This window comes from Lutjanus erythropterus, chromosome 23 (genome assembly GCF_056507025.1).
Source record: "Lutjanus erythropterus isolate fLutEry1 chromosome 23, fLutEry1.hap2, whole genome shotgun sequence".
Taxonomy (NCBI): Eukaryota; Metazoa; Chordata; class Actinopteri; order Lutjaniformes; family Lutjanidae; genus Lutjanus; species Lutjanus erythropterus.
The window spans coordinates 90,468-102,967 of record NC_139339.1 but is presented as its reverse complement, the minus strand read 5'-3'; the positions used below and the strand labels follow the sequence as shown (position 1 = coordinate 102,967).

The following is a 12,500-nucleotide window of genomic DNA, read 5'->3' as shown; positions in this document are numbered from 1 at the left end:
GTACCCTGTCCTCTGTCTTCTGTCTCTCTGTCCTCTGTCCCCTGTCCTCTGTCCTCTGTCTCTCTGTCCTCTGTCCCCTGTCCTCTGTCCTCTGTCTTCTGTCTATCTGTCCTCTGTCCTCTGTCCTCTGTCTTCTGTCTCTCTGTCCTCTGCCCTCTGCCTCTCTGTCCCCTGTCCTCTGTCCTCTGTCTTCTGTCTCTCTGTCCTCTGTCCTCTGTCTCTCTGTCCTCTGTCTCTCTGTCCCCTGTCCTCTGTCCTCTGTCTCTCTGTCCTCTGTCCCCTGTCCTCTGTCCTCTGTCTTCTGTCTCTCTGTCCCCTGTCCTCTGTCCCATGTCCTCTGTCTTCTGTCTCTCTGTCCCCTGTCCTCTGTCCCATGTCCTCTGTCCTCTGTCTTCTGTCTCTCTGTCCCCTGTCCTCTGTCCCATGTCCTCTGTCTCTCTGTCCTCTGTCTCTCTGTCTCTCTGTCCTCTGTCTCTCTGTCCCCTGTCCTCTGTCCTCTGTCTCTCTGTCCTCTGTCCCCTGTCCTCTGTCCTCTGTCTTCTGTCTCTCTGTCCCCTGTCCTCTGTCCCATGTCCTCTGTCTTCTGTCTCTCTGTCCCCTGTCCTCTGTCCCATGTCCTCTGTCCTCTGTCTTCTGTCTCTCTGTCCTCTGTCTTCTGTCTCTCTGTCCCCTGTCCTCTGTCCCCTGTCCTCTGTCCTCTGTCCTCTGCCCCCTGTCCTCTGTCCTCTGTCCTCTGTCCTCTGTCCCATGTCCTCTGTCCTCTGTCTTCTGTCTCTCTGTCTTCTGTCTCTCTGTCCTCTGTCCTCTGCCCCCTGTCCTCTGTCCTCTGTCCTCTGTCTCTCTGTCCCCTGTCCTCTGTCCTCTGTCCTCTGTCCTCTGGGAGCGTCTGTCCTGCTCCAGAAGAACCATGTTGTGATTTTAACATGTGATCAAAACGTTCTGGTGTTTCAGTTCATCTTCTGTTTGTGGTTCTGCAGATGTTACTACCTTTACTTTTACCTTTGGACTTGAAAAAAAAGTAGAAAGTAAAGTAAAAACAGTAAAAGTAAAGTTACTTTACTGAGTATTTTTACTTTAGTAATTTATAGTTGTTCATTTAATAGACCTGTCTTATCTTCTCTTTTGTATTTTACCATCGTTCTTAAATAAAACAAAAGTAATGTAATAGAAAAAAAATGCAGAACATTTTATCTGATCACTCGATCAATCACCAGAATAATCAATAGATTATGCTTTAATTTTACTGGTTCGGCCCACTTGACATCAGATTGGTCTGAATGTGTCTCCTGAACTAAAATGAGTTTGACTCCTCTGATGAAGACGATGATTCAACTACGACACGACTTCAGTATATTTCACTGTCAGAACACAAGTTAGACGTTCTGATGTTCTGGACCTTTTCTTCAGGACATTTTCTCTGACTGGACCTCTTTGAATTTTAGTTGAATATTCCTGATGTACAGCCCTTCATGGAAACAGTGTTCCCTGGCTGCTGTGGCCTCTTTCAGCAGGATGATGCTCTGTGCCACAAAACAAAAATGGTTCAGGAATTGTTTGAGGAGCACAACAACGAGTTTGAGGTGTTGACTTGGCCGATCGATGGAGGCCCAACCTCGCACCTTACAGGACTCAAAGGATCTGCTGCTAACGTCTTGGTGTCAGATACCACAGCAGACCGTCGGGGGTCTAGAAGAGTCCATGCCTCGACGGGTCAGAGCTGTTTTTGTAGCAAAAGGGGGACCAACACAATATTAGGCAGGTGGTCATAATGTTTTGCCTGATCGGTGTATATTCAATAGAATATAGAACAAAAACAAGATATTTAATGTCCAAACTGGTAAACGTTATTGGTTTTGGTAAATATTCACTCATTCTCAGTTTGATTCCTGCAATATGTTTCAATAAAGTTGTGACTGGAGCAACAACAGACTGTGAAAGTTGTGGAACGTTCCAAAAACAGCTGTTTGGAACGTTCCACAGGTAAACAAGTGAGTTTGTACAGGTGACAGGATCATGATTGGGTGTTAAAGGGGCGTCCTGGAAAGACTCAGTGGACTGAACTGAAGCACAAAATACAACAACAGAGACTGAGGACTGTTGATCAGCTGAAGACGAATATCAAGAAAGAATGAGACAGAATTGACCTTTAAAACTTGAACAAACACTGACTGAGTGTCAGAAGAAAAGATGATGAGAAACACAATGACTGCAGATTTATTACAAACATTAAAGTTGATCACTTTGATCAGGAAATATCTTTGTTCTGTGGATCTGATGAATATAAGTGGAAAAGTTTCATTCTGTGTTTATGATTTACAAAACTTGTATGAACTTTTGTGTTGGTGTATGATTTATTGCAAAAATCAGTTCAGGAATCGTAAAAAAAAAGTGAATCCTCTTGTTTCCTCCCACCCATGAGCTACAGTCAACACCAATCAATCAATCAATCAATCAATCAATCAATCAATCAATCAATCAATCGTCTGTTGTCCTTTGTCTCGTAGCTCTGCCTCTTCACCCCCTCAGCCTCACGGAGCTACCATCACCATGGGTAACCATGGCAACGGCTTCTACGACCGTCGTGCCAACCTGACCACAGTGGCACTGCCCCAGAATGCTTTGATTGTCATGGCAACAACCACCGCCATTGCAGGAGGGGGAGGAGGTGGAGGACAGGGGGGAGGTGGGGCCAGAGGTGAGGAGGCGGGGCCTGGCAGGAGCCTGTCGCTCACCCACTCCGGCCAGTTACTACTCTCTCCTGCCCTCCCCCCTCCTACCGCAAAACCTGCCTCCCCCTCTCCTCCCTCCTCCTCCTCGCCCACTCCCCCTTCACTCCCCACTCCTCCCGTCCAGGCCACCCTCTCCCTCACCCTTCTCCCTTCGCCTGTCATCGGAGGCCTGCTCCTCACCCCCTCCTCCTCCTCCTCCTCCTCCTCCAACACCTCCTCTTCCTCACTCTGCTCCCCTCCTCCCCCTCCTGCAGCCACCACTTCCCCTCCCTCTCCTCCTGCCTCCCCCTCACCTCCCCCACCTCCCGTATCCCTCCCCCCAGCCTTCGACCCTGACTCCTTCCTCAACTCCCCCAAACAGGGCCAGACATATGGCGGCCCCCCTCCTCCTCCCTCCCCTGTTCTCTGCTCCTCCTCCCCCCTCTCTCCCCCATCCCTGACTCTCTCCCTCTCCCCCACCTCCACCCCTCCCTCCTCCGTCTCCCCTCCCTCCTCCCTCTCCTCGTCCTCCTCTGAGGCAGACAGGAGAGACTCTGTCCTCCCTCTCTCCTCCTCCTCCTCTTCCTCCCCCCTCCCCCCCTCTCTCTCCCTGTCTCCCTCCTCCTCTGTGGCTCCCCCCCTCCTCCCCCTCTGTCTGGAGCTGGGAGCTCTCGGGGAGTCGGCAGGAGGGAGGGAGGAGGAGGAGCAAGCGGAGGAGGGGGGACATGAAGAGGAGGTGAAAGATGGGAGAGATGATGATGATGATGATGATGATGAAGGCAGTGCTCCTCCCACCAAGCTGGCTCTGCTGCAGGTGAGACTTTAAAGGGACAGTCTGTGTTTTACATGTGACCCAAACAAACGTTTTTTGTCGAATTAAATTCTACTTCCTCTTGAACCATTTAATTGATCAGTGGAGGGAAAAAATCACCATCATTTAGTTTAAATCTTGATATATTTTAATACTGTTGGCTGCAATTCCTGATTAATTTTTATTATTCATTATTCTGTTTATTATTTTCTGAATTAAATGATTTATTTTTCAGTTTTGTTTTCCAGATTGACGTCCGCAAATGTCTTTACCTTAATTTTATTTTATCACGCGTGTCACACACATGTAAGTCTTGGGCCGTACAAAAATCCAGAAGGGTTGTATCCAGCCTGCGGGGCGGAAGTTCAGTGCCTTTTCCTCTAAATTTTGCAGGTTTCTAGTCTTGAGTCTCCCTTGGCTTGCTATAGATGCCAAATCCAAAAAAAGAAACAACTGTGAGAATTTAACAGTTGCAGCCCCTGACACATTTTTCTTTCTTTCTTTCTTTTCTTTTGAAAACTAAAGTCGCAGACCGAGTCCTAGACATTGCAGTCAAAGTTACAGTGATGGAAAAGGAAGCTAAAAGTCTCAAACTACACACAGCTTACACCAGCTTGCATTAGTTCATAGGCCTGAACCATTTTAGGAAAAGATCTAATTGTGATTTTTCTGGCAGATATTGCAATTTCAATTCGATTCACGATTTTTTCTTCAAATCAAGCTTCAGTGCAACATTAACAACGTAAACTAACATTTACAATCATTATTCATTATTCAAACATTAAGAGAAAAACTACTGACAATACTGAAGACAATTCGCACACATCATCACATTAAATCCATATAAATAAATAAATTAACACACACACACACACACACACATACACACACACACACACATACACACACACACACACACACACACACACACACACACACACACACACACACACATACACACACACACACACACACACACACACACACAGGTCTGGTCCATTCATTAAGTTCCATATGACGTTCGCTGCATTGTTGGTTATGATGCACGTCAGAGGAGTGAAACTACGAAGCGAGATTAATGTGTTAGTGACATGTTGAGTCTAAATCCAGGATGTTCAGTGTCATGAAGGCGGCTCTCTTTTAACCTGCTAGATCACCATGGTAACTGATGCTAAACTCATCACGTGGTCAGCAGCAGGTTATGTTCAGAGTTTCAGATTAAATCGTCTGTAAAAAGCAGCGTTCTTTAATTATTGTCCTAACAAGGTTGTTTATGAGCGATATAACTTTTAAACTGAGGGAGGAAGTTAACAATGAAAAGTGTTGAGCTGTATGTTCATAATATCACTGAACGAATCCATATAATGTAAAAATGAAACAGCAGCATCAGGTTGTCATGGTAACCTCTGTTTGGTGATGCAGAGTCATTTTCCCCGTTTGCTCCAGATCATATTAACTCTTTAAATTGACATGGTTTATAATCCACACAGTAAAATAATGATGAAGCAACTACAGACACTTTGAAGACTTTTTACTGTTTTCTGTTTTGTCTGTGATTTTGCAGCTCAGATCACTGATTAGAAAATTGATCATCATTGATCACAGACAATCTTAAATCAGTTCCACTCATTTTCCGTTGGTTTGGTGAAAAACTTCAGTGACGTCCTCGTCTCTGTCATCATAGGACAGAGTCAGACAGACTTCATCATGTTTAAATCTGCTGGATGGACTTTTATTGTTTAATGTTTTCATGTTAGAATAAACGGCAGCATTAAGACACATTTAGTCCATCAGTCATTTTCTCACATCATTCTTCTTCTCCTGCTTTATTTGCAGCAACAATGTTGTTTTTTGCCGTAATGTATTTAGTAAACTTTCCACAGCTCGTAATTATAACAACTTGATGATTCTGACTTCAGTAAGAGTCAAATGACGCAACAAACGCCCCTTTTATGTGAAACGAAAGTCTGGATTAACAAAGTGAGTTGATAACCACCATCGTGATCCCCGTTATCTCTGATCCAGGTTTTAGACTTTGTCGATCCAGATCATACAAAGAAAGCCTGGCTGTGTTGAGCTTGCTTCGTAGTGCAGCCCTCAGGAGCGCTGCAAAAAACCGCAGCTTTGGCGATCACGTGATCGTGTTGTCTGAAATCGCAATTTCGATCAGAAAACGATAAATCGTTCAGCCCTATTAGTTCATGCACATATGGCAGCTTGTTTATTTGTGCTATTATTGGTGGTAAATGCCGTTTAGTATGTGCTGCAGAGTCAAACGTTTATGAGTCATGGTTACTCTGATAATCTGGGACTGTTTTCTTCAGGAGAAAGTCATTTTCATCTGCTCTGGGTCTCTTTTCTGTTTGTGTGTAATTCAGACAAGCCATGACTCCTCCAGCTCGTCTCCACAGCAACAGACAGGAAGCAGCACTGCCTCACTACTCTTGGTTTGTCAGGACTCCACAAGCCAGCCCACCAAGCAGGCCAATCAGACGAAGCGACAGGCCGACGTTCAGCAGCCATTGGTCCTGGGACAGCCCTACAATCACCAGCCTGCACCTGAAGCCCCGCCCCTGCCTCAACTCTCCCATCATCCCCTGCTGCTGCAGCAGAACCAGCCGGTGTTTGCTAATGCTAAAGCTAATGTGGCATCTAATACTAACTCTGCCCCTGCTGCAGTTGCCATGGATACCACTCAGGTGGTGACAGCCACAATCCAGGTGAAGGAGGAGACTAGGCAGGGCTATGACTCAGAGGACACCTGCATGGACACGCACCTGGAGGAGGAGGAGGTGGAGCCCTGTGAGCGTGGAGGGGAGGAACTTGACATCTCCTTTGACAGCCAGTTTCCTGACCTCATCTCTGACCTCATCACTGAGGAGGCCAATCCCATCGCAGCTCACCCCACCTCTGTTGCCGCCACCGCACCGAACACAGCTGTGTTCCCGGCGGGGGTCCGCTACATGGTGCCGCCTCAGCCCTCGCCCTCCTCCTCCTTTCTCCCCTTCCCTCACCCGCTGCCGTCGTCCTCCTCCACCCGGCTTACCTCCATCACAGACTTTTCCCCGGAGTGGTCCTACCCTGAGGTAACCAATCACAGATCAGCTCCTGGTCTGTCTTTGAATGAAGTAACTGAGTACATTTACTCAAGTACAAGTTCACATTACTGAATCTCGGAGGGAAATATTATAAGTGCTTCATATTGCAGTACATTTATTTAACAGCTTTAGTTACAAATTCAAAATTTTAAAACTAAATATACTAAAAAAAAACAGTCTTATAGATAAATCTGCCCAGCAACCGTATATAAAGTCAGCAAATGAGCTGCACCTTTATAGCTGCAACATTAAGGTGATGAACAATAATAACATATTCACTAAAAAGATTTGTTCTGAAACCATTTTTACTGAAGGGTTAGAGAAAGCAGAACTTCTCTTGTAAAAGAGTTTTTCCATCTTACTCAAGTAGAAACACAGCTGCCATCAGAGCCCGTTAATGGAACTGACATTGTCCTCGTCAGAGTCCTTTGATTGTCAAATTCAACCCTAAATACAGGCACAATATTTGCTGCTACAATACAGAACTCTGAATTCATTGAATTCAGTCACCTGTGATCAATGTAGACGATATCAAATGTCAATCAGACAATAATAATACCCTAACAATATCATCTGCCCTCTATCACTTCCATAAAAGGCTGCCATGTCTTTCTTTTCTACTTTTGGCCATTAAAGAAAAAGTAAGGCATGAATAAATTTTATAAAACAGTCGACTTTACTTTAAATTGACTCCACTAACACACAAAACCTTGTCTCAATAATAATAATGGTCACGTTCATAAATGAATTTGTTTCTTTGTCACCACCATTATTAGTTTAAACCTATGAGATTTTGTGCTGCAGACTTTCCCTCCACTCGTAACTTAACAAATCACATTTATTATTCATGTTTTTTCTGACTCATGGCTGGTTTCTGCCAACAGATGCACTGACACTGTTGAATTTCAGCCTGCAGGTTTTTAATTAGGGATGAGATGATAATTGGTTTCACAACAAACCAAGATAAAATTCCTGATGATTAGTATTACTATTTTTTAATTTTTTTGTCATTCATAATTGTGTTTGATCACCACACTTTGAAAAACACACTATAAATTTTCTTACCGGCCTTCCTCGGCCCATCGACCAATGACTGACTGTAAGAAGAGAGGAGCCCTTTTTACACAGAGACTCATGAAGCCGTGTCATTATATACATTATATATATACATTATATAGCATGATGAACTGATCAGCTGGTAATGTCAAGGATTTATAACACATTCTTCTTCTACAGATAAGTTCAAAAGATCAGCACCTTGTGTGATGATGTGTGTGGAGGATTTCTCCTCAGTGTACGCTGTAAAAAGTGTCTGCTCATCTGTCTCTGCTTCAAACAGCTGACAAAAATATGGACTTGAAAAGGCTTTACAGGGTCTACAGAAGAAGACAGCAAAACTCTGAAAAGAACTTAAGACTAAAACTACAAAAAAAACTTGGAGCGGTTTCTGTGTGCACACTGCTTCAGAGTTTCTTAACACTGAGTTGCAGTTTGCACGAACTCTTCCGTTGTCTGTCCACCAGGGGGCGGCGGAGTGCGACTGTTGATTCAGAAGAACACACCTTCATCCTTACTGTGTAAATACTGATGCTGGTTAATCCTCCAAGTGTCACAACTCCACAACTACCAGATCGTCCATGAGCATCATTTTGATCTTTGACTTCCAAACTTTTGTATCTCTCGTGATAAATACCAAACTGAGAGATAAATGCATTTATTCATTTTTTTTCTTTTTAAAAAACAGTTAACACACAAATTTTAGATTAATTTAGAATTGCTCTGCATGAGAAACAGTTAAATATATTTAACAAGATTATAAACATGTTATTTTAACATCAATAAGAACAAATTTCCACATTGATCCATCACAAAAAAATAATCAGAAAAGACTGGAAATGAGTACAAAAATAAAACGTTAAAGTTGGAATCATTGCTGTTTGTAATAAGTAAGGGTTCTTTGTTTCAACATTTTAGAGCTTTAGCACAGGAATTCAGTCCATTATAGATGCTGAGACAACAAGCGTTACAACCGTCCCTGGTCTCCCCTACATTTTTTTTTTAATTGAGTCTAATTAATGAATTCTTTGGAATTGGAATTTGAGAACACTTGTGAAGTTTTATAGACAATGATTTGCTTAGCAACCAAGATGCAGCTTGAATTGTGCAAAACAAACAATGTAACAGCAGCCATTTCTGAGGTCAGTGTATATATGTACATAAGTCAGTTAAGTCAGTTACCAGCAGCATTATATAATATATATATAATAACTCTAAACACAGTAAGTGGATTTAAAACAGAAACAATGTGATCAAAGAGCAAATCAACAAGATTATAAGTGTGTGTGTGTGTGTGTGTGTGTGTTTAGGGAGGTGTGAAGGTGTTGATAACTGGACCGTGGAGTGAGCTGTCGGGTCGATACTCATGTGTTTTTGATCAGAGCACCGTTCCTGCATCACTGATCCAACCTGGAGTGCTGCGCTGCTACTGCCCAGGTACACACACACACACACACACACACACACACACATTGATAAGGTTATTGATTTGTAATAATTCAATTCTTATTTTCTACTTTTGTCTGTTTCTGTTTGTGATGATAATGTATTCATGTTGTTCCTCTCAACAACAGAAGACATAAAGAGAAAAGAAACACGATGATACAAAAGGTCAACTCCAAACTGTCAGAGGTCAAAGATCAAATCCAGACTGTCTGAACAAAACAAAACTTTATTAAACTTTTATTGTCAAAGTGCCGCCTTGAGGTCAACTAGTCATTTTTTTTTAATCTGAGCAGTCGGTGGAATTTGCAACCCGCCTGACAATTTGGTGAGTTTTCAGATTACAGTTTTTGCTGCGGGCGTCACGGTGGTTCAGTGGTCGGCGCTGCCGCCTCACAGCAGAAGGTCCTGAGTTCGATCCTCCAGCTGGATCAGGGTCTTTCTGTGTGGAGTTTGCATGTTCTCCCCGTGTCTGCATGGGTTCTCTCTGGGTTCTCCGGCTTCCTCCCACAGTCCAAAGACATGCATGCAGGTTAATTGGTGACTCTAAATTGTCCGTAGGTGTGAGTGTCAGTGGTCGTCTGTCTCTGTGTGTCAGTGATGAACTGGCGACTTGTCCAGGGTGAACCCGCCTCTCACACAGTGTCAGCTGGGATAGGCTCCACCCCCCGCGACCCTTATGGAATAAGCGGTTACAGAAAATGGATGAATGAATGAATGAGTTTTTGCTGCATGAACACTTTTAGCAGAGAAGAAGAAGAAGAAATATTTTGAACCACAACAATAAAGGTGTGCCTCATAAACGGCGCCCTTCTTGTCACCATTCTGTGTGATCATGGAACACGACACTGAAAGTGAAATGTCAATCATTTGTTGCTTTATAAATCTGCCCGTCCACACAGCTGCAGTGAATACAGAGTGACAAACCGACAGTGTGGAAAATGTCTGCAGATCTCAGCAGTGACGTTTGTGTCATAGTTCAGTATTTATTATTTATTATTATCAGGAAATGTGCAGACTGATCACAAGGACGAGCTGACAGATCAACAACAGTAAAATATTGTTTGTGTCTGATGTGAACTGATGGATTTGGTCTGTCGCCTCTCTTTCAGCCCACGAGGCCGGTCTGGTGTGTCTGCAGGTTCTGGAGTCCGGAGGTTCCGTTTCTTCTTCAGTTCTGTTTGAGTACCGAGCGAGGAACGCCAGCTCTCTCCCCAGCTCACAGCTTGACTGGCTCTCATTGGACGGTCAGATACAACTCCTGCACAATCCTCCACAAATGCCGTACATGAAATTGTTGCTCGTTTTTACTATAAAAACATGTCGAGCAGAAGTCACATATAAACTGATGTCATTCATGAGTAAGAAAAGAAGTTTCCTGACTGACACATTAAAACATGAGAGCTGCGGAGGTGGAAATATTCACCCTGAACTGGTTTGTGATTTATCTGCTGCTAACAGCCCTCAGGGGGCGCTAGAGGGACTCTTCTGTAACAACATATTGATGAGCCGGTCAGACACTTTAATTAATTCTGTGTGTGTGTCACATGTCCTTAAAGCCTCTCTTCCTGCTCTGTCGTCTCCTGAATTAGAGCTCGATTATCACCACACTCACAGACTCACAGTCTGGGGATTGTCCTCAGGACTTCCCATCAGCCCCCTCTCCACCTCAGATGTGTGTTCAGTGTGCTGAGTTCAGGTAACACATGTAGACGTTAACATGAATATCTGTTATTGTCAGTACTGTGATTATCGTCAACAAGAGGTCACATGACGTGACTCAAGTCAGACTTCAGTCCCAAATTTGAGAACTTGAGACTTAACTAAAGTTGATGAAAGACTCGACTTGACTTGGGATTCATGATTGGAGACGTGACTTTTTTGAAATATTTGTGTGTTTCTGCGTATTGAGAGAAGTTGTGTTTTGTTTTTGAACCATGGTTGTACTGACAGGACGTCCTGATGGTCTCCTGTAGAGAGACTTTGTTGAATGAGTCAGGGTCACTTTAAAGAGATTATAAAACCGCGTGTGTGTGTGTGTGTGTGTGTGTGTGTGTGTGTGATTGATGTGGTGGAGCTGTTTTCCACTGTCATCACCTGGAAACACACACAGTCATCAGAACTCGCTGCTATTTCTGACTCTGACTGAAGCTGTTTGAACCTCTCTCTCTCTCTCTCTCTCTCTCTCTCTCTCTCTCTCTCTCTCTCTCTCTCTCTCTCTCTCTCTCACACACACACACACACACACACACACACACACACACACACACACACACACACACACACACACACACACACACACACACACACACACACACGCGCGCACACACACACACACACACGTTTTCAGACTTTGTAATGGAAAGGATCATAAAAATGTATTTATTTAATATTCAATATCCAGAATAAATGTACAGATGATGGATTTATTAGAGGATGAAAAGAAGCCAGTATATTTCCATGAACGTGGGATTTCCTGGTTCTGAAAACAGTAACTTCACCAGGAGGGAAATCCTGCAGCATAATGAGTCCAAACTGACCCTTTAAAACACTGAAGTCACACAAACAGAGGCAGCAGTGACCAACAACTCCTGAGTTCTGAGCTAAAATTAGTGATTTTATGAACAGAGTTTGGTTGGTTTGTAGAGTCATATTTGTCTCTTTCCTGATTAGCTTTTTTTAAAAATAATTCCTCAATCATTTTTTTAAAAAATGTGTAATTAAGCCCTGCTTTGTCATTAGCTCGATGCTAAAGCATAATGTGAATTCTCATTAACAAACTGATCCCTTTACTTCACATTCTTAACATAAAACATTTGTGCTCAGAGTTTAAGGCATAAATCTGCTCTGATCTGTCAAATCACCATGGTGATTGACTCACGACGCCTCAGGTGGACGACCTGCACTTTCTTAAGCTCTCGCTTCTTTTTCATCTCTTGAGTTTGATGTTTGATAACATGTGACGTGTTTCTCACATGACTTTTTCTGTTAACCTGCTCCTTCAAGTCTCATTTGATCATTTTCTTTCTTTTATTCATGTTTTCATTTCTTTTTCCTTTGTGCTTCAGCTGTCTGTCTCCCTGTCTCACTGTCTCGCTGTCTCCCTGTCTCACTGTCTCGCTGTCTCACTGTCCCGCTCTCTCACTGTCTCACTGTCTCGCTCTCTCACTGTCTCACTGTCTCACTGTCTCGCTGTCTCACTGTCTCACTGTCTCACTGTCTCACTGTCTCGCTCTCTCACTGTCTCGCTCTCTCACTGTCTCGCTCTCTCACTGTCTCACTGTCTCGCTGTCTCCCTGTCTCACTGTCTTGCTGTCTCACTGTCCCGCTGTCTCGCTCTCTCACTGTCCCGCTGTCTCGCTGTCCCGCTGTCTCACTGTCTCG

The 12,500-nt window shown here is 43.7% G+C and overlaps 1 protein-coding gene across 1 annotated transcript in view; it reads left to right on the top strand.

Annotated features, from left to right (window-relative positions):
• Positions 1-12,500, top strand: part of camta2 (calmodulin binding transcription activator 2) — a 50,770-nt gene that overhangs the window by 12,662 nt on the left and 25,608 nt on the right. The window contains exons 9-12 of the mRNA XM_084713040.1: positions 2,505-3,522; positions 5,898-6,605; positions 8,984-9,110; positions 10,229-10,363. Coding sequence (XP_084569166.1) covers positions 2,505-3,522; positions 5,898-6,605; positions 8,984-9,110; positions 10,229-10,363 — 1,988 coding nt within the window. The remainder of the gene's footprint in view (positions 1-2,504; positions 3,523-5,897; positions 6,606-8,983; positions 9,111-10,228; positions 10,364-12,500) is intronic.